Source organism: Corticium candelabrum, chromosome 2, assembly GCF_963422355.1.
Source record: "Corticium candelabrum chromosome 2, ooCorCand1.1, whole genome shotgun sequence".
In the NCBI taxonomy this organism is placed as follows: Eukaryota; Metazoa; Porifera; class Homoscleromorpha; order Homosclerophorida; family Plakinidae; genus Corticium; species Corticium candelabrum.
The window spans coordinates 7541152-7564332 of record NC_085086.1 but is presented as its reverse complement, the minus strand read 5'-3'; the positions used below and the strand labels follow the sequence as shown (position 1 = coordinate 7564332).

General features: G+C 38.2%; 3 protein-coding genes and 1 long non-coding RNA gene across 4 annotated transcripts in view; 2 read left to right on the top strand and 2 right to left on the bottom strand.

Moving 5' to 3' along the window:
• Nucleotides 1-1752, top strand: part of LOC134198374 (transcription initiation factor IIA subunit 1-like) — an 8042-nt gene extending 6290 nt beyond the window's left edge. Inside the window, exons 7-8 of the mRNA XM_062667751.1 lie at nt 851-949; nt 1445-1752. Coding sequence (XP_062523735.1) covers nt 851-949; nt 1445-1552 — 207 coding nt within the window. The 3' untranslated portion in view covers nt 1553-1752. The remainder of the gene's footprint in view (nt 1-850; nt 950-1444) is intronic.
• Nucleotides 1753-5161: 3409 nt separating this feature from the next.
• On the bottom strand, nt 5162-8796 carry LOC134176262 (uncharacterized). Its single transcript, XM_062642940.1, has 5 exons — nt 8519-8796; nt 7887-7982; nt 7244-7390; nt 7119-7177; nt 5162-5397 (listed from the first exon to the last, which is right to left on the bottom strand). The coding sequence occupies exons 1-5, from the start codon at nt 8682-8684 to the stop codon at nt 5311-5313; spliced, it is 555 nt and encodes a 184-aa protein (XP_062498924.1). The 5' UTR covers nt 8685-8796; the 3' UTR covers nt 5162-5310.
• Nucleotides 8797-13291: 4495 nt separating this feature from the next.
• Nucleotides 13292-22290, top strand: LOC134198612 (uncharacterized). The gene is made up of 3 exons (XR_009972875.1): nt 13292-13383; nt 16702-16911; nt 22068-22290. It is a non-coding gene; the product is annotated as an uncharacterized LOC134198612 (long non-coding RNA).
• LOC134198611 (uncharacterized) lies at nt 21148-21780 on the bottom strand. Its single transcript, XM_062668026.1, has one exon. The coding sequence runs from the start codon at nt 21744-21746 to the stop codon at nt 21273-21275; it is 474 nt and encodes a 157-aa protein (XP_062524010.1). The 5' UTR covers nt 21747-21780; the 3' UTR covers nt 21148-21272.
• Nucleotides 22291-23181: the final 891 nt, after the last annotated feature.

Sequence of the window (23181 nt, the reverse complement as noted above, 5' to 3'; positions counted from 1 at the left end):
TCTATCGCCAGACGACTGTTGCACGCATGCAGCAACTGAGTTGAAAGCTAAACTTCTTGGTCATCTTGGTTGCTCCATATTTGGATAAGACACAGAGTCTTTGTCTCGCTCCTCGCTATTTGTACCATTTTCATACGGTAGCATGACACGACCATAAGGCATCTAGTTACGTGAGACAACTAAATGAGCATGCGTCGGTTGTTTTCGAGCACTCTATACGTTTACACGATGTACTTGACCTCAGCCACCCTGGGCTGCCGTGCGGTGGCCCGGCTAGAATGATCGAGCCGAGCTGGCACAGATCGGCCCGTGCTTACACGTGTCATAGAAACTGAGCCAGTGCGGGATGGCCCCGCTTACAAGTGCTCTTGTAAACGGGGTATTAGTCCTTCAATTAAAAATAGTGCTAATTGCATGGTGCTTTCCACGTGACTGTTTTCTAGATTTGAGCCTATAGAAACGCTAATGTTCTTCAACTTGTGCATGCCTGTTGACAAAATGTTGAAGGTTTTGATGAAATCCAGATGCAGTATAGAAGATTCTATTGTAGTTAGTTGTTGTGGAGCTCTACTATAGTGTACCCATATGTTGTTTAAGTTAATATCAATTACTTCCGCTAATTACCAGCTTTAGGTGTCAAATTTTGAGTAAGGCCCCATCTTATACTTGGCTTCTAACTTTGGCCAACCATTGGGTATGGTGTGGGGTGATAATCAAGTGATTACAGTACTCTGGTGATTTTCTTTTTTGTTTGTGCTGACACATGTACAGTAGGGATATCAATGAATCTCGACTGCAATTTACATGTTCATCTGATGCTCTATGAAGGTAACACGGTTTGTCACTTTAGGAAGAGGAAGAAGCACCTCTTGGTTCTGAAGATGACGAAAGCGACGAAGAAGAGGAGGTGTTTGATACGGATAATCTTGTGGTGTGTCAGTTTGATCGAGTAAGTACCTACTTGTGAGTCTTAGATCATGCACTGCAGTCACGTCTAATTCTACGGCTAACTTCACTCTGTCTGTCATCTGTTTACACACACACACACACACACACACACACACACACACACACACACACGTGTGTGTCGTGTTTGTGTGTGTGTCGTGTTTGTGTGGTGTGTGTGTGTGTGTGTGTGTGTGTGTGTGTGTGTGTGTGTGTGTGTGTGTGTGTGTGTTGTGTGCACGTGTGTGCCATGTGTGTGTGCACTTGTGTGTTTGTGTGTGCATGAGTGTGAACTGTGTGTGTGTGTGCTTGAGTGTTTGTTGATTGGGGTGGAGTTAAGTGTTTTATTGATTAATTATTTTAATTTAATTATCTATTTCAACTTTTGTGGTTAAGGTAAGGGATTAGGTATTGTATGAAATAATTAATTAGGGTAGGGTTATGTCTTCAGGTGTATTAATTTATTAAGTAATTACAACAATTCCATTCTCTCTGTCAGGTCGGTCGGGTTCGAAACAAGTGGAGATTCAACCTGAAAGACGGCATCATGAATCTGAGTGGCAAGGACTACGTCTTCCACAAAGCAACCGGCGAAGCCGAATGGTAGATATCAATAGAGTCATCATAGGCTAGAAGCAATGCCATTACCTACAGCTCTTATGTAACACTCTCAAAACTGACGAATAGATTTTGTTTGGTTTGCAGTAAATTTAATATTAACGATAGGGAATGGAATTTATATCGTCAGTAAATTTACGATTATTTGTATGATTTGGCTTCAGATGAATATGTCTGTATTGCTGGAAATACGAGAATGTGTAGAGAAGCTTGGACTGTGTCTCGATGGTCGATAGTTTTAGTCCTAAAATTACAGTATTCATCCAGATTAGATTGTCTTCCAGATTAGAGAGTCTTCCTGTAGGTTGTAGACCGCGTGCGCTAAGTGTCACGTGAACTTAGGACCATGTGGTTTTACACGTGTTGTAACGGAGCATGGGTAACGTGTGTTAGCTGTCACGTGTGAGGCCATAACACCATGTGTTTCCACACTTGCTGTAAGCTGCCATGTCTGCAAGACCACGCGCTTTGACACATGTTGTTAGCTGTCTTGCATAGCACCATGAGGTCTACTTAACATGTGTTGTTAGCAGCATATGACCATGAGGTGTGAGACCGTTATACCATGTGGTTTCACACGTGTTGTTAGATGTCATGTGTACATGTGACCATGAGGTTTAACACGTGTTGTTAATAGTCACGTGCGTTGTGTTGGTGTGTTAGATAGGTTATAGGAGGAACTTGTTCTAAGGGGCTTATGTTGGTTAGTGAAAGACATGTGCACACAATACTGTGTGTATAGGACCCCGTGGTTGGACACGTGCTGTTAGCTGTCATGTGTCCACAGGACCACATGGTTTTAAACGTGTTGCTCGCGGAAGCACAATGTGTGTGAATGTACATGGTCCTATGCACATGTGACAGTTAGTGCAGGTAGTGTAGTAAAGTTAAAATTAATTTTTATAATAATTATTTTGATAAAGTATTGAATAATGATTATAACTTCTTAAAAGTGTATTTGTCATTTATTGTTTTATTTTTGGTTATAAATTATTAATTATTTTAATCAATTTTTACAACTTGCAATGTTACTTTATTGATATCAATAGCTTTAACTACAACAATATTGTGATTCATAAATTAATTATTGATTCTATTGATTTGGTTTTTGCTTAGTTTGGACGTGACACATAAACAAGTCCGATTAAATATATCTAATCTCTTGTTATTGTACAGTACGACCCATAGAATGACCCATACAGTGATCCACGGTAATAGAAACAATTGCAATTAATAAAGACATAATTAATTAATTATTAAATTAATAAATTTAATATCAATAAAAAAATTAATATTAATATTAATACAACATTAAATAATTAGTTAATTAAAAAAAATTATTAATTAATCAATTACAACATAATTATAAAGATGATAATGTTGCTGTTATATGTGTAAACATTTTGATATCAACCACACACCCTCACAGCCAAACATTGGGCAATTCTAGTTACAACTGTCCAGGCTGGAGTCGAGATGACATTTTCCAAGAGGAGGCGAACGAGGTATGGATTAACTGATTAATATCTATAGCATTGGATACCAGATTACACGTGCACATGCCTAGGTGGACATGTAAAGTAAAATTAACTAAGTTAATTAACCTAAGCAAAGGGAAGGAAGGTCTGTGCTCAATCCATAATTTCGGAGAGAGAGCAAGGGGTTACAAAGTGATGTCAATCACACCCCTGAATGGACTGTAACTGGAATAGTCTATTGCAGATTCTGTGAATTTAGTTTAATTCTAGTGTGCAAGCATATAGTGTGTACGTACTACTAGTACATGTAATAGCACCAGTGGTTTCATGCTAATGACTTCATAATTTTCAATGCAAGATGTTGTAGGCTAGCTGCTCATTAATTGATGCATTTTCTGTTGACTACAGCTACTGTACCACTACTTCTCCTTTCAGACAAAGAAGTTACCGATCCTGACCTGACATTGCAACAACTGCAGATAACTGCACGCCACTCTGCAGCAAAAAAAACCTAGACTGTAAACACACAGACTTTCGTATTGCAAAGCTACCTCGTATCTAATTTCTATTGTAAATTGCAAAGAATTTATGACAATCTAACGCAAATAGCTTACTAACTTCTGTACTCCAAATTTCCGTCAATAATATGGATTACTTCATTGCATGTAGCCTCGACCTCTCAGACCCGTTTAGCGCCGATTCAAAATCGGCAATTAAATCGGCGCTACACGGGTGAGGGAGGCCGAGGCAACATTGTATTACAACGCGAGAGTGAAGTTGGACTCGTTGCACTGTCTAAACGTATGTACACAATTTTCAAAATCTCACCAACGCAACCAGTAACAGTTTATTCGGCTCACAGTAACGTTCAGTCGACGAATTGGCTTTTTGTGAGCAAATTTGAGCTTACAAGGACTTACCTGGATAAATTTGAGCCTCGTAATCACATAAAAGCATTTTTAAAATTAATACACAGTACGTGTTAAAGACGCACGAGGAAAGTTTGCATACGTCAATGTACTGTAAAATAGAGTTTACGATAATTTACAGACTTTTCATTTGCAAAATGTAATTTTTAATTAATCTTTCAAACAAATTTCTTAATTTGAGCTTATGATTTAATTTTTAATATTATTTTTAATTTTCAATAATTCAATAATTATTAATTCATGTCATAACAACTTTATTGATATCAATAGCTTTAACTCTAACAATATTAGCAACACACTGCTACAACAATTGTGATTAAAACTATGTCAAGAAAAAAGAACTAAAGTCCGTTTCAGCTAACTGCGAACCCGGAAGCCACTTGTGGGAGGGCATTTTGTAACTAGTTTATGTCACAGTAAACTGAGAGCGCTATCAACAAACAGTTGACATGCCAATACGATGACTGAATTTTAGAGACTAGATGAATGTAGAAACCACCACCAGCATATCTACATGACGCACTGATGGACTAGAGTCAAAGGTTTGGAGAGTATTTACTCTGTAGAGAAAGGTTTTCCAAAGCTATTTACCCGTCTAGACAATTATCAATAACATTACCAGTTAGGTCTACAGCAGACAGGAAATTACCGCCATGTCTATCTGACAAGAACGGTACCAACGATAGGTTCAAAATGATGTTCGTAGCACGTTGCTGCGACTTTCCTGGTGAGAGTTATTGCAATTTTTCTGAGGTCGAAGTTAGCTGGAACTAGGCTCGAGTGTCCAGCCGGTCATCTTCCCCCGCGACGGAGAAAGACCGGCTGGAGACATTCGCCACTCAAACAAACCGCGGACTCTATCCTCCAATCAGAGTGCGTTCAATGTTTGTACATCCTCGATAGGGATGCACGTCGCTAGTGGCTCTTTGCTAATGTGATTTCGCTCTGAAGCAAGTACGTGTAGTCTCGACGCGTGCCATCCAAGTCTACGAACAACAGGTTGACTCTATTACCTTGGATACCGGAGTAAACACGCGCATGCCTTCTCTATTTTGAGTGGACAGGTGAGGTAAACAATATTGCATGTAAAGGGGGAAGGTCTGTGACCAATCCGTAATTTCGGAGAGAGAGAGAGAGAGCAGGGGTTACAAAATGATGTCATTTACACCCTTGGATCGACTGTAACTGGAATAGTCTATTGCAGATCTGAGAATTTATGAAGTCATTAGCATGAAACCACTAGTGCTACTAAATACGTACGGTCTATATGCTTGCACAGTCTTTTTCAATGCAAGATGTTCTAGCTGTCCATTAATGGATGCATTTTCTGCTGACGACAGCTACTGTGTCATTGCTTCTCCTTTCAGACAAAGAAGTTGCTGATTCTGATCAGACATTGTCACAACTGCAGACACCTGCATGCCTTCCTGCAGCAAAACCATAGACTGTAAACACTCAGATTTTTGTATTCCAAAGCTACTTCGTAATTAATTTCTATTGTAAATTGCAAAAAATTTATGATAATATCTAACAAAATCGCTTACAAACTTCTGTACTCCAAATTTCCATCAATATTATAGATTACTTACTAGTATTACAAATTTATCTACTAGTAGAGTCATTGTACAGTATCTAGTCTCTGCCACTCAGACCCATGTAGCGCCAATTCAAATTCAATCGGCGCTACGGGTGTGGGAGGCCGAGACAACATTGTAATAATTAAAACAACGAGAGTGAAGTCGGTTAGACTCATTAGACTGTAAAAACATATGTAAACAGTGTTCAAAATCTCACCAACGCAACCAGCAACGGCTTCTTTTGGTTCAGCGCTGTAGCAATTCCGGCAAAAGCTCCTCCTCCTCCTCGCGTGATTCACGTGCGTTTAGCGACTGCGTGGAAGAGCCCGGTTTGCGAGGCTACGTCCTGTCGACGAATTGGTTTTTTGCAAGACAAGACTTACTTAATTAAGGCTGATTCACAATATGCGACGCGTAGCTGACCGTCGCGTCGCGTCGCCTGACGTCAAAGCATGCCGCCTATGAAAATGGCGCGACGCGACGCGACGCGAGGATAGAACAGAGTTCTATTTCAGCGTCCAGCCGGAAGTGTTCTTGCGTCCAACCGGATTTGACGCCTTTCCACTACACCATTCTAATATTGCGAGGTACAGGACATGTGTTGTTATATCATGGAGGATCTAGACATTCAACTTCTCATTGAAGGTGTTCGGCGTTTCCCATGCATCTATGGCTCCGCGAGACTAAGTTCGTCCATTGTCAACGTGAGAATAGCCGGACTGTGGCAGTGCGCGCTAAACTGATTGCACAACGTGACCGAAGAACGCTTCACGTATAGCGAATTGAACACGCGTTGGAACGCCACGCGACGCGACGCGACGATCAGCTGCGCGCTGATGCGCGCTGATATTGTGAATGCAGCTTTACCCGGATAAGGTTGAGCCTCGTTACGCGATTTTACATAGTACTTATTAAACACGGAACGAGTTCAAGACACACGAGGGAAGTTTACATACGTCAATGTACTGTGAAATAAAGTTTACAACAAATTACAGAAGTTTTTATTTGCAAACTTTACTTAAATTTTTAATTAATATTTTTCTATAATTTTTTAAAATTCAATTTATAATTTAATTTTTTTAATTTTTAATTTTTTTTAAATAGTTTTAATAATTTTACATATTTTAGTAATTTTAATAATTTTAATAATTTTTAATAATTTTACATATTTTAGTAATTTTAATAATTTTAATAATTTTACATATTTAAATAATTTTAATAATTTTAATAATTTTCAACGATTTTTAATAATTTTTAATAATTTTTAATATTTTACTTATTTTAATAATTTTCAATATTTTAATAATTTTTATTAATTTTAACAATTCTTAAATTTATCTCATAACAATATTATTGATATCAATAGCTTTAACTACACCAATACTGGCAACACATTGCTACAACAATTGTAATTAAAACTATGTCAAGTAAAAAGAAACTACAAAAGAAATAGTGAGTGAGCTTGAAACGAGCCTTGAAACTCTGCACAATGTCCATCATGTTTGATAATTTTTAATAATTTTAATAGTACCCGTATTTAGTAAGTTTAAAATTTGCAACAATTTGCTCACCTGAAGAACGGCATCCCACAAATTGTCTACATTGAGGATTCGTTTGAAATGCACTCTTTCTGCAATGTATTCAACATACTGTATTCATTGTAGTGTTTTCTTCTAATAGCTAGAGCATATCATACTTCCAGCAATCCATGGGCACTGAAATTCTGATGATTCAAAATCACATTGGTCGAAAAAAGAAAACAGAGAGATAGGAGTGACGTTAGGAAGCCTGGGAATGCTTACAGAACCATTTATAGTAAAGACGAGAGTAGTAATGACCTCGTCTACAGAAAGCAAGCAAACAACTATTAGACATCACATATTTGTATATAATTGTATAACATCTTTTGTTTGTTAGAGATTAGTTAAAATTTTAACTAAATACATTTATCCTGTTATTACATTAACACATTAATATGAATTAACAAATTAAAATATATTATTCTATAAATTGATCTAATTCTTATTTTACTATAGGCTTTACTTATTTAATATCAATGATTATTGGCAAACTTTTTAACTAACCTTGTATGATGCACATGTAAGCATATACATTATCACATATTATATTAATAAAATTAATTAATTTATAAATTAGTTTGATTGTGGGTATTGGAACTTCTAGTCCCAATTAGCTATTCTAACTTTGTATGAAGCACGGGTGATCATATACATAATATATAACATTGTCACATATGACATTAACAAAATTTATTTATTTATTTATAAATTATTTAATTGATAAAATTAATTAAATTAAATACATAGATCGTTTCTCACTTGCAACAAATGAAAAATCAACAGTCATTGTTTTCGATTTTATAAGTAGAGGAAGTCCTGTTGTACGCAACTGAACGTCCTCTAGTCCAGAAACACCTGCAAAATAGACTTTTAAAACTTTAGGCTAATATGTAAACCTATGTGATTTAATGCCTCTAGATAGCGCAGATTTCAAGTTCGGTGGAAGCAATTCATTAATTAGATTACGGTGGTTAGGTCTAACCCACACTAAAAGAAGTGGTTACAAAGATGGCAATGACTGATCTGTCTATCCTATCCGAAAAGTTAAAATTAGGGAGCAGTGTAAGCATGCTCTCTATCTACGGATTTATTATATAAATATAAATATTTAATCAGTTATGTATACTTGTTGCCCGGATGTTCCGTTTTCTAATTAACATTCAGGTGAAAGTACTACTTTCAAAGTTGGACTGGGTTGGATCTACATCGCCGAATCGGGTCTACCTGCCCTGCTCCTAGCTTTTATTGATAAAGAGACGGAACACGGAAATATACAGACAATTTTAGCTAGAAGACGGAAGTCAATTTCTCTACTCAATTTCTACAGCAGCGATCGATACCTAAGACTAAAGCCCAGAATTTTCGTGCGCTATAGTAGATAATTACCATACCACAGCTGGTAAAGCAGAGCTGCTTTGAACACGTCAGATTGAGATCGACATCTTTCTTCAGGTCACGTGCAGCTCGTACTTCAATAGGTAGAGATGAGGCAGAACCAGCAAATAGACTAATGAAGCCGAGTAAATAAAGAAAAACTCCGTCGAACGCATACGACATAATCAAGCGCTATCAGTAAGAAACAATGATGAGCAGGCGAGCATGCGCTGTAGTTCGTGTTTTCATGCATTATTTATTCAACATTCTGTCTTCTATTCACTTTATATTTGCTGTTTGTACTCTCTAGTGTCGTACGTCAATCAAGTATTGTAGGTAGCGATAAAGCCTAAAAAACTGACCCATCGTAAAAGGTGGAGTCTGACTGACATCATAACCTCGTTCAGCCTAACGTGAGCTTGGCAGTTTCCGGTTCCCGTATTTGCAATTTCGTGAGCTCGGTTTTCAGTACGGGTCATGCGGGAACTTGACACTGCAAAGCTCACGTGACTCTTGACGCGCGGAGTAAGAGTCCGACACCGTCCCAACTCGGTTTTTCTCACGACCGTTTAGAGGGGCTGAGCTGTTTGTGTATCGACGTAGCCAGAGAAAATTTTAGTGGTTAAAATTAATATTAATTTGCTTAAAATTAATATTAATTTTTATAATACCCAATCTAATTAAATATGTTTCATAAATTCTATCATTCTGTTATCAGCAGTAAAATTATTATTTTGCGTTTTGTCGTTTCGTGACGTCACATTGTCAGATGCCCAACGCACGCTCCCCGTTTGAAAACCTTTCTAGACCAACTTAGTTTTTTGCGTACATACACTTTCTTCTTGGTAGCCAAAACTACTGACACAGTGGCATGTTTATTCTATCACATCCGTTTAGACACTAGGTCCCGTTTGCGTGCGTGCGACGCTACAGCGATGACTAGCGCAATTCTAGTACTGATGTTGACTGTCGTGTACGTGTCTCGTGGAAAATCCAGCAACTGTACGTCGTGTTCCCAGTATAAAATGCAAACAGCCTGCAGAAATGGCAACTTCAAATCTGTTCCAACGCATTGTTTTCCTGCTGAGGTGACGCCCATATAAGTTGAGTGTGTTCAACGAATTTCTGTATTGTACATATGCATGCTAAGAGTTCTACGTGTAACAGAGATCGCTTTTGCCTAAAATGTTAGCTTCCGCTAATGTCTCTAGTGAAGTCCTAGGAATGGAGGGAGTTTAGAGTACGCGACAACGCAGTGTGTGTGTGTGTGTGTGTGTGTGTGTGTGTGTGTGTGTGTGTGTGTGTGTGTGTGTGTGTGTGTGTGTGTGTGTGTGTGTGTGTATGCGCGCGCGTGCAAGTCAGCTCTCTTCTCTTTCTTCATTGATTGGTCAGCTGGAGATAAGTTGATACTTAGATTATTTGGTTCGTATACGTACTTCAGATTTCTGAATTTCCAGAGAACCAATGAGTGAGACAACTCAAATAGTAACTGCAACAATGTCATATCATAATACTGTTGAACTCTATCTATAGAGAAGTACCCAATGTCTTGAAACATGAATTTTGTATATCAGTCAGAAGCTTATTTAGTTATTAGTGCCACAATGTTCAAACATGAAAGTGGCAAAGTTTGTACCATTTCCAGAGCTTGTACATCATACTCTAGTAAAAGAGGTTGACCTTACATTTAAAATTTTGTGCATTTATAATATTTAATTTTACAATTTCTTCTTGTAATCATTCGCATCAACATTCAATTTCATTTCTTTATTGGTTGCATCATATTCACTAATGTATATATTTCCTATCATAATATTAGCATAAAATTTGGTTTGTTGCGTTGTTATTGATTACGATGACGTCAGGTGGTTGTCATGGTGACTAATAAGGAAATAAGACTTACGCGTGACAAAAGGAATAGAAAGAAAAAGTTAGAAGAAGAGAAAAGTCTGTTTTCTGGGTATTCGTGCGTTAGTTTGACATAGATTGTTGCGACGCAGCCATTGTTACGCGACTACGAGACCATGATTGTTATGCGACTAGCTAAGTAAACGAGTGATACGATTGAAGAGTGAACGAAGAATTGAAGTCAACTAGAAGAAGAGCAACTGGCAGTGTGTTCCCGCAGCTGAGTTCCCGCGTTTGTTTTATAGAAACCATTGCTACGTAATGCAACCATTGTTATACGAATAGGTAATAACTTGGACAATTTTAGTTACAACTTTCCAGGCTGGAGTAGAGATGATATATTCCAAAAGGAGGTCAACGAGTGGCGATTTAACTCATTAATATCTATAACCTTGGATACCGGCGTAAACGCGCATGCCTTCTCTATTTTGAGTGGACAGGTGAGGTAAACATTATTGCAGTAAATAAAGGAAAAGGAAGGTCTGTGTTCAATCTGTAATTTCGGAGAGAGAGCAGGGGTTACAAAGTGATGTCATTCACACCCTTGGATGGACTGTAACTGGAATAGCCTATTGCAGATTCTGAGAATTTATGAAGTCATTAGCATAAAACCACTAGTGCTACTAAATACGTACGGACAATATGCTTGCACACACTTTTTCAATGCAAGATGTTCTAGCTGCCCATTAATGGATGCATTTTCTACTGACGACAGCTACTGTACAGGGGCGTAGCGTCCAGTCCGACCGGTCCGGCCATGGCCGGACCGGTTTTTGAAATATGCACTTTCGCCAGACGCTCAATGGCATCAACTTCCGTTTTAAGGGTATAGCCGATTAAATAAGTAATATATTTCTGCTCATTTTTGGAAAGTTCGATTAAGGTTATGAGCAGCAATAAGTATCAGTTTTAGAATTAGACATGGCTGTCATTATAGTTCTCGTTAATTAAAGTTGTCCCGCCCATCTACTAGCGTGCGCTACATTGTCCAGCCCACTAGCGCGCGCTAGGCCGGACCGGTTTTCATTTACTTCCTACGCCCCTGCTGTACCATTGCTTCTCCTTTCAGACAAAGAAGCTGCCGATTCTGATCAGACATTGTTGCAACTGCAGACAACTGCACGCCTTTCTGTAGCAAAAACATAGACTGTAAACACACAGATTTTGGTATTGCAAAGCTACTTCGTAATTAATTTCTATTGTAAATTGCAAAGAATTTATGATAATATCTAACAAAAATCGCTTAATAACTTCTATACTCCAAATTCCCATCAATATTATAGATTACTTACTAGTATTACAAATTTATCTACTAGTAGAGCCATTGTACAGTATCTAGTCTCTGCCACTCAGACCCGTGTAGCGTCAATTCAAATTCAATCGGCGCTACGGGTGTGGGATGCCGAGACAACATTGTAATAATTAATTAGAACAACGAGAGTGAAGTCGGTTGGACTCATTAGACTATAAAAACGTATGTAAAAAATTTTCAAAATCTCACCAACGCGACCAGCAACAGCTTCTTTTGGCTCAGAGCTGGAGAAATTCCGGCAAAAGCTCCTCCTCCTCGCGTGATTCACGTGCGTTTAGCTCAGCGACTGCGTGGAAGAGCCTGGCTTGCGAGGCTACGTCCGGTCGACGAATTGGCTTTTGCAAGACAAGACATAGGCAGGGATGTCGTTGCTATGGAGATGGGGCCACATGTGGCCCCAGCCAACAAAAATGTGGCCCCAGGAGCAAAGCAACTGCTAATAATTAATATTTCTAATTATACAGTACTTTGAATTTTGTAAGTTATTAAACCATAGTTTTGTGCGAGAACTACTGTGAAATAGGCAAGTTGGCCCTTCTCCTGTATTCCTTAGCGCCGGATAGCGTTGAAGCTGAACGTGGATTTAGCTTGATGAATATAACAAAGAATTGTTCTCGCAATAGGCTTGGTCAACGTACGATAAACGCGATTATGGCGATAGCTCCAGACAGTAGAGGAATGGACACATTTCCTTTTGATAAGGTGCTGAATAATAATGTCCTTTAGTGATGCTTATTGTTGAAATAGAAAACTGATTACATTGCCATTGATATTAATTTGAATTGTCTTTAATATTGATATTAACAGTGGCACCGAAAACGCTATTGGGGCCACATTTTTGGCACCGGGCAAAAATTGGACCGGCATCCCTGATAGGGCTGATTCACACTATGCGACGCGTAGCTGACCGTCGCGTCGCCTGACGTCAAAGCATGCCGCCTATTTGTGAATTGAATGGCGCGACGCGACGCGACGCAAGGATAGAACAGATTTCTATTTCAGCGTCCAGCCGGAAGTGTTCTTGCGTCGAACCGGATGTGACGCCTATCCAGCATTCTAATATTGCGAGGTACAGGACACGTGTTGTTATATCATGGAGGATCTAGACATTCAACTTCTCATTGAAGGTGTTCGGCGTTTCCCATGCATCTATGGCTACGCGAGACTAAGTTCGTCCATTGTCAAGATGTACACGTTTTGTACGTCATCGAAAGAAGGTGGAGTGTGACTGACATCTTAGCCTCGTACAGCCTAACGTGTTCTTGGCAGTTTCCGGTTCCCGTATTTGCAATCTCGTGAGCTCGGCAGTCCGGCCGCGGATTTGTTCCGACGTATGGTGCGCCGCAGATTTGTTCCGGGGCTCCTATTGCTATATGGGGCTACAGCCTACAGAAAAACACCTAACGCGCGCATGAATGTTACTACTCTAGTCGGGACCCCCTTTCAGAGATCTTTCCATTGTTAACAATGGCAGCGATGAATAGGATTGACACTAAACAGTGAACAATGCGATGTAAAAATTACGAGCTAAGTAGAGTGTTATCCGGGACCTGTTTTACGAGACCAACATGTTCTGCTTGTCAGCACATGCTAGCAGATAACATACTTCGTTATTTGGTAAGCCAAGCTGATACACAAGTCAAGCCGAAAGTGTGGAGCCAGGTATTTATCATTGCATATATGTATATTGATTTATGGATTGATTGCTGTTCATAGAGTTAATATCTATCTATCTCTATGGTTCTCCACGTTTTTGTATTATTCACGCAACAGCTCACTGCAGACTAATCAATAGCACACTACTCTCTCAACGCAACGCAATACACACACGCACTATCAGACTCCCACTCGTCACTGCACATATACTCTAATTTATTAGACAAGACCAGATGCCATTACATATCTGATAGCTAGTATAGAGTTTGTGGATGCCTTCCAGTCTTGCCACTTTGACCACAGCAAAGAGCAGAATAACTTTTAGTAGGGCAGTCAGTAACTTACTGCAACAGATTTCAGTTCGCTTATGTCAGTCTACTGCAAGTATAATTTACACTAATTAGTTTACGATTTGACACTGAGTTTGACTTTTGGCATTTGCCAACTTTGGCAGGGGACTGGTAATTGTTCTCTGAAATAAGAATATATATATATATATATATATATATATATATATATATTAGTGGAATTGTTTATTGGCTAAATAGCTGGAAGCAAGCTTGGCTGGAAGCAAGCTTCGGCAGACAAAAGAGCAATGGATGTACTGTACCTGTATCTTTTGCAGTGCATCGGCTGTATTTCTCACCGGGTTGTGTAACTTTGTAAAACCAATCATAGCTTTTTGAATTTTATTAGTGGCAATTAAACTTCTATGCAGCAACTGACTGCTTTGTCTACTGTATAGTGATTGCAAAGTTGAATATATGACTGAATGTTTTTCGGTGATGTATAACATGAAATACTATGAGACAGTAATATTTAGAATGCTGTTGTTGCTGGTGTTCAGTGGTATGGATGTTAAATATTTTGTATATTAGCATTGTTGCAATATGGGACTGAAGAAAGGCATAATTATTACACAGGTTATTTCCTGGACAGTTTGGTAGGATTTGAGTTGTCTTCATGTTAAAATGTCCATGTCTTTGTTTGCTTTTGTGGGATATAATTGATAAATATTTCTTAGTAGACAAATGTTTTACGAAAAATCTTTCTTGTGAAACAATTTCATAGGAAATTATGTTCAAGAGAAGTAATGACCATTTCTACTTGTAGTTTGTACACCTCTCTTTTGACTTATTATGGATTCTAGAATGCCAGATGATAGTTACTCTATCTACAGTACAAAATATATTGTATTAAATATTTTGCACGCAGTTATCCTGATCTGTCAATCAATTATGCAAATGAAGCCAGTTATTAGATTGGGGCAACAAGGGTACAGCACTGGTTATAAACTTTGTTTTTTCCTTGGGTTCATCTTACACAATATGATGCAGATCAAACTGTCTATCATGGGAAGAGATCTAGACTACTCTTGACCTGATTAGGATTTTTAATTAACATATGCTATACTATAAGCAGCTGTGATTGTAGATTTGTGTATATGTAAGTTGCTGTTGTTCAGAGGTTACTCACATACAGTGGAATTTTGATAAATGAATTGCAGGAGACACTAGAATTTTGTAATAAGTGAACGCATCCAATTGTTGTTGCACATTCAGGACATCAAAACTAAATTCATCATATCAAGGATTAATAACATTGAGGTTTGCTATAGCAAGCTCCACTGTATCCCTGTGCTGTTTATAGAAATGTTATCTACCTACATGTTGGCAGTGGCTGTTTGTGCTTCCCATTTGGGTGTACAATATACGCAATAGGTGTATGTATATGCATATACATTCAACACATTATACAAGTGCCAAAGATACCTTTCTTTGAAAGTAGACCTATGTGGCAGAGTTTATGAAGTATTCTGAAAACACTGTTGACTGTAAGTGCTACAGGTTGTGATAACATAAAATTAAGTCCAGATATTGATCAATTTCTAAGCATGCCGTTCCCAAAGCACTGAAGGTTAACAGAATGACCTATACTGGCAACAGCATGTCAACTTGGTTATTGATAGGGACTTTAGAACTTCACGATGTCAAGTTTGCTGTAAACAATATGCAACAGGAGTTGTATTAAACCTGAAACGGTGCTTATGAGTCTTGGGCTGACTTCATGATTACATTCAATGAACAGACAACATGACATTAATATAGCTATTGTAACCCATAAAAGATCTGTCTACCATGCTTATAGAATTGTTCCTTTATGTCACATATCCAAGCACACAGATCATCTAGTTGAGAGCTGCTAAGGTAAATGTATTGTTTCCCATATTTATAAATAGAAGTTTGGTATCGTTGCCCGCACCTGCACCAATACCTGAGCAAAGCTGCTGCAGGTACAAGGTACATGTCAGGCATTGTATGTTTTGCGGCAAAGTTGTTGAAGTCAATGTGCAGGTTGTTCGTAACAAGCACTAAATCACCCACAGTTTTTAAATGAGGCTTGTTGACAAAGCATCTGTAATCCATCCACAGAGCAACACTTAAGTCAATACTAAGCCAGCACTCTCCTTCTTCTATTGGATGTTCTCTGAGCTGCAATGAAATAACAGTAAACATTTAATCATTGATTTGACTATATATATATATATATATAATAGTGCTCAGCAGCAAAGTTACAAAAGTCAGTTGTCATTCTTATCTTGTTGCTCACACTCACTTGAGCAAAAGTGTACATAAAAATGACAAGTCCTTTTTGAAAGTGTGAAGACCACTTTCAGAAATTGTAGCAACAAAGTACAAATGACGAAATTGTTTGGTCTACCATATTTGTAATGTGTGAATATGTGTGTTGTTAGTGTGTTAATTGTTGGACTGACACACATTCCAAATGATGTCTACAAAATTATAATATAACTTACTATGGTATCATCATCATCTTCTGCCTTTCATTCTTCAAAGGTTGCCCCTGTTTGACATAACCGCAATAGAGAAGTGTTAAACAGGTCACGTTCCAAAGTTTCTTCATCGATTTCCTTGATTCTTGTGTCCCCACCTTTGAAGTCTGTAGCTTTTACTTGTTGATGTAACTGTATGCTGTCACTATCAAGAGCATGAGTACTGATGTCTTTATTCCACAGCGGAACAACCTGTTTGAATCACACTAAGTGAAAACATGATCATATGACATCAACTAACAGAACTGATAATACTTGTAAATTTCTTCTTGTTGGTGTTACACTATAAGTACCATACATAATTGCAATACATCCATTGCACCAACTTCATATAACTATATACTGACTAACCAGGTATGATTGTCACTGACATCATCATGTACAAGTAAAATATCTGCACACAGATTGATGTTGTATGTTGCAAAAGACAATGCATATTGCTAAATTAACCAACCATTCTTCTGCAACAGACTTTTTGGCGAATCTCTTTCTGTTGATTTGTCATCTATAATTTCTACATCACCTATCAAGACATCCAGGGAATCTATTTTACTATCTAAAAATTGTAGTGACACACTTTACTTACTGTTGTTGTCTGCTTGTGTTTTACTTGCAGTTGAAGTCAGTTTCCAAGAGCTGTACAATCAAGATTCAAAGCTCAAGGTTTAGTGTTCATGCAGGTGTGTGTGTGTGTGTGTGTGTGTGTGTGGTTATATAATTATGTAGGTTCTTAATTACTCCCTTTGCACTAGCAACTTTTGAACTGGGCCAGTGTACTGATGGGCAGGGTTTCCTGTGTGAATTTGTCAGTGAGTGTAAAAAGAAGAAGACCAGTTTGCCACTGACATACGGAACCATCTAAGAATAACTGATAAAGCATCCTGGCTTGGTTTGAAGTTGCTAGTGTCAGTGGGGTATATGTCCACAACAGTTATTTTGTACCAGTGTAAATCTTTCTTGAGACAAATTATGTTGCAAATCCATGATCTTGCTAATGACATATGGCACTAATACGGAAAATGTAGTGAAGAAAATTAGGCTGTTTGTAGTGTGCAAAACACATGAACAATATACTTCTTTGAAGTTGTATGAGAGCCTCATCATTTGATAGAGTGCATGCTGTTGTAGAAAGTTAAGCATACAGACAACAGGTGTATCTTCATGGCATTGGAGCTACTTATCATACATATGAAAACACCACAATCTGCTTTATTGGTTTGAATTGGGAAATCCTATGCATAACAGAAAATGTAAATCTTCCTAAACCAACAAATTTATATATGCTGACTCTTAAAGAGAATCCGGGTATGCAAGGTCATTTGCCCGATACACTGAACTTCCATTTTGCTGCTTCACATCATAAGAACTCTTTGTCAAACAAGGGTTTTGTGTCAATAATTAGCACAGGTTATCTAAGTTCATTGCAACGCTATACGGAATGCGTGATACCGAATGCGTGCTACAACTGTATAATTGGTTTGGTTTGGTTGAAATGAATTAAGGTACTTGATCTCAGCTCTCTTGATGTCCAGAACCTACAAGGTAGCAAGTGTATGAATTTCCTGTCATGTGTACAAATAATGAAGTTTACCACAATTTTCCAGTGACCAGGAAGATGAACTGGTATAGTAACAACGTCATACTGAAAAATGTTGACGTGCTGTCACAAAAGTGTTATGTAAAAGTCAATGTATACAAGAATTAAAGGGGATGGCAACAGAGATCAGAAAGCCTACTTTATGCCATTTCCACGAAAGTGGTCTCTTGCATCACGACACAAACTCAGGGACATGTAGAGAAAAGTATTATATGAGAATACTCGAAATCCCTGCGATACCAGCTATTTTAATATTTTTCAATTACTGCAGTGACTAATCATTTTACCTGAGGGCATAATAATATTGTAATTTTTTTGAAGAAAAGCATTGATAACCTGGCAACACCACCCATTTCTGTTGTGTTGCTCACCATGCATAGACACAAAGCCATACAGAAATTACTTAATTAATTTCTTACTTTATCATTCACCCAGTTGTTTGGGCACAGACTACACAATTCTGCAGCTCTCAACTCCTGGCCATCATCACCGTAGGCAACAACACTGTTTGCTGCTGTTTCTTTCCAGATTTCATCCACCTAGAAATTATTTGAAGTGCTATTTTGGTCTTATCTTTGAAAATTCTACCTGCTCTTGTTGTTCTCTCGTCAAAAACAGCCTCTTTGGACCACTGGCATGGTGTTCCTGTTCCATTGAGATAATTGTATTGCCAATTATGACATCATTCGGTGGAGTGTAGGGCAAAGACAGACAGAGAGTTTGTCTGCAGTGTGTATTGTCTGTGACATTTGCGATGGCGCTACATTTTGATCTTCCAAGAGCAGTGTATTTCTCTGTACTCTCACTTGAACTACTGAACAAAATTGATGTTGTTATTTGAATGTCTTTAATTAATTCAAGGAGCATTCCGGAGATATGAGCTAGCTGCCGGCTCCGCCTTCGCTCTACTAACAGAAAATATATACTAACCAATTTGGGTATCTGGGCACTATCTCAGAGCAAACCCATTAGATGTACATTCAGAACGTTTAAAACATAAAAACTGAAGGGGGCTTTTTCAAGAATTTTGTCCGCCAAGTGAAGCGGTTTTTGCACGCCATCAGATGTGCAGTTGTCCGGAATGCTCCTTTAATGTGATATGTAATATACCTGAATTTGCCAACAATCTTCTCACCAGCTATTGGAACAAAACAGAATTTTTGTTTAAGTGTTTAGTTAGCTATCAAAATTCAGCATCAGACAAGTACCATCACAAATACCGAGACTCTCGTATTGATTCTCGGCATAGTGCCCCAAAATTAGCGGTGCCTCATGACGTGCTTTGTGGCCATTTGGTTTGATGATGATGTCAAAATGGTCATCAGTGCCAGATACACTGCTAACTATTCGAATGTCATGGGATAATGATGTTCCTAGTGCCATCACTGCAAGGTGATCACCCCATGTCCTGTTTTGAACAAGATTATCTAAGTAGCTTTTCCAATCTCTGCCAGCTACAAAATTGGCCATGCTTAGAGGTTGACCAACTGAATCCTGCATCAACAACTTGATTAATACATGCTGTCCAACACTGATGGAAGAACATTGGTAATGTCTTACAACAAATTGGTGATCTCTAAGACAAGTTACTACTAGGTCAAGCAGTTCACTGTGGCTGAGCTTGTTGTTGGAATCAACTCGCTGCAGTTGGTCTGCTACTGCATGAAATAGACAGTTTCCATCAGTCGGCATTTGCCCTCTAAATGTTAGACCAGACAGCCGAATTCTTTTTTCGAGTCAACCTCTATTTCCCGTGATCTTTTGTATGTCTAAACGTAATTGTTGAAGTGATAACTTCAGTTCTGAACTTTAGTGGGAAGATTACAACTTAAAATTATTTGCTGTACCTACTGAAGAAGTAATTCTTGCAGATGAGAATAGTCTGCTCATTTTTCGTTCTTTGCTGACTCCTCATTTTGAGAGCAAAATCTTTTACCCACTGATGTAAATTTACTGTCTGAAACAAAGTACATGTACCAAATTTCTTTTTACGTTTCAAAAAATCTTGCTATTAATTTACCAAATGTAAGCGCTTATGGTGATACAGTGTGCAATATTATCATATTCTGCATTGTCAGAAGAAAGTATGTTCTATTATCGCAGTTAATTAATTAGTTTGTTTCACACATGGAGATGGTACATTTCAATGTACTAACATGCCTTTTGTAAAGTAGAGATAATGCTCTTTTCCTACAAAAACATGAGATATACCTGATGATACAAAAGGTTGGCTAAATTCCTGTCGTTGATGGAATGGTTTTAGTCTCGTGGCACCGTATAGGGTTTTACATATAGCACTGTCATTCTGCTTTCTCACATAATATCTGCCTTTGCCAGCTCTCTCAGCAACCTCATATGGGCCTTTCCAACTCTGCTTATACTTGCTTCCTTTACGAGAAAGTTTTTGGTGTTCTGTAGTAGAACATTGTCACCAACCTGCTCACACATCAACATTATTTATTAAGCCATAACGTTTCTGAATGAAGGATTGCATTAACAAATCACCTTGTATTCTTCCTTTTTATGTCTGGCGTCATGCTGCTGTTTCTGTCGTTTTTGTGCTTCTAAGATGTTTCTTCACATTGGATTCCACCATCTTTCGCAATTGGACCATTAGTTGTACAGACAAATCAAGTTTATCATCAGTAACAGTGAAAGTCATGACATCATCTGTGATTTCTAAGGCATCAACGAAAACATGTTTGCACCATTGTTCAGGGTCACCCTCTCACTAGTGAACTTTTGTATGGCTTTATTTCTGCTTTCTGTAGCACCTTGTACATACCTTCCACCATGGGATTCACTCAAGTACCTAAACGCTTCTTGGTACGAAATAGATTTCTATTTGACATGATTCATTTTGACCGGTTTACACAATCTGAATGCTTGAATTTAGCTCAAAGTCAGGGCTATAGCTGGTCAAATTGAAATATCATGAGCTCTAATTAAGTTATAGTCATCATTGTCAGAGCAGTGGTGACACATACTTCTTCTTTGCTAGCTGAAGACATCTTTTCTTAGCTATTATAATGACCCACAACAACCTTGTTTAGAGTATATGCAATTAAATGGAAGTTTTCTGTGCTGCAAATAAATCATTTAACATATAATATATGTAATTGGCTTATTCTTTATTTTTTGTACACAAACTGTTTGTTGCCATGCTGTAGTCACTTACCTTTAATAGCACGTACTCTGATTCTTGGAATGAGAACTCGATCCTAACTCTCTCTCTCTCTCTCTCTCTCTCTCTCTCTCTCTCTCTCTCTCTCTCTCTCTCTCTCTCTCTCTCTCTTATTTGAAATATTTTTCAACGCATACATAGTACTAGGCAAATGAAATAGAAGCTACTTCTAAAACGCAAACAATAGCTAAACATGTCCATTACTCTAACTATTACAAAAGAGGCAAGTAGCAATGCATGCTACATACCGCACTAGGTAATTACCTAAAGTCAGAGCTACTGTGGCTAACTATGTTTGCCACCTTGTTCTTTAGAATAATAGAGTTGTATGTTTGTAGACACACCGCTATCCTTCGTCGCCAGTATTGCTTGAACTCGCCAGAACTCATGCCTAACGAAGACAGAGAGCGGTTAGAAAACTCTTGCAACAGTTCTTCTGCTTTGTTTCCCCAACGACCAAACACCTCCAACGCTAGGGGACGAAACAAGTATCCAAGGCTCGATGATTTGGCGAGATACTTCCCATCCTTTTCCTTTTCCTTTTCCGTTGCTGCAAAGCCTGGCGTACTGCTACCTGAGCGAAGAGATCGTTTTGCCCACGGATGTGTGATGGTCACATCTAAAAGAAGATTCTTTCCATCCTTGTAATTATATATGGCTATGTCAGGCCGCTGTTTGTTAGTAAACTGGGCTGGTAGCTCTTTACGACAATTGAATCCCAGAACCTTTGACATTTCATAAAAACAGTCCAATACGGCATCATGCCGATGAATAGGGCCTCCATTCATCTCCATTCTCTCTCTCTGTCTCTCTCTCTCTCTCTCTCTCTCTCTCTCTCTCTCTCTCTCTCTCCTGTCTCTGTCTCTCTGTCTCTCTCTGTCTTTCTGTCTCTCTCGATCTCTCTCTCTCTCTCTCTCTCTCTCTCTCTCTCTCTCTCTCTCTCTCTCTCGATCTCTTTCTCTCGAACATTTCTTATCTACTAGCACTCTAGATCTAATGTATTAGAATTTATAATGAGTCACTCTGCTAGTCATAATGTGACTGTTCTATTCTAGTTATGATCTCTGTGGTGCATTTGGAGCTGTCTGTAGTGATATGATGCCCAAGTGACCACAACAGGATTACCTCACGATCGAGTCTCTTCATTATAGCTTCTCTTTGTTCGCCGAGTACACTTACTTACTCAGTTTGCTTGGACAATATTTTAAGTTTGCGTGCATGTAACCGTAACTCAACAAATGTTAGTAAATATGTAACCGTAATTAAATACACATATTCACAAAGCAGTTTGGACTCCGCAAATTTTTCTCTTGGCTTTTGCATGGCATTCGATCACTTGACATTTCATTATACCTAAATGTGTAAAGTTCACAAGTAAATTTGTTTGCAATTTTTAATTTGAGGTAGAAGGTATATGGGCTGGTACTAATCGATCCCCACCATTACTAAATCTAGAGAATTAAACATGCACATATAACACAACACATATAACACAACTTGCTTGTATGAATTTTCTCTCAACTTCCTGGAAGCATTGCAACATAAAATTTAGATCTACGGTGTCTGTACTTAGTTGAGGAACGCGTGCTATATGTTAAATTGGTAAGAGGCAGTATTTACCAAATTGTTTAGAACTGGACAATTTCAAAACTATTGCATATCTTCACTGTAATGTTTCAGTTACACTGTGCTGAAGTTGTTGCCACCAGCACATTCTCACACATGTACGTGCTTTAGTATTAGCAGACAGAGAGGTACGTACCACTTATTCGTGAAAAGGTTACACTACGCGAACACGTATGTTGTACAGTATGTCATCATACAGTTGGTTGGAGCATTGCAGAACATTATTGCAGACTACTAGTACAACTTTAAGTGCTATGTGTTCATAGTAGAATTACTAGGTAATCGTATACTAGTAGAGGGTTAATGTTGATTGCTCTTGTGAAGTGTTATGGTTGACCTTATAATTAGGTGTTGTATCGCTGCTAAAACACCTGCAATGGACCAATGGGCGCATCTAAAGGTCACGTGATATGTAAGCATATACTGACATTAGGTTGAAAATATGTAGTTGATAAGTAAAACTGCTTATACAAACTTCAATTATGTAAATCTTTTCCAAAAAATTAATAAGTAATATCAATTTATTAATCTTAATAATAATGT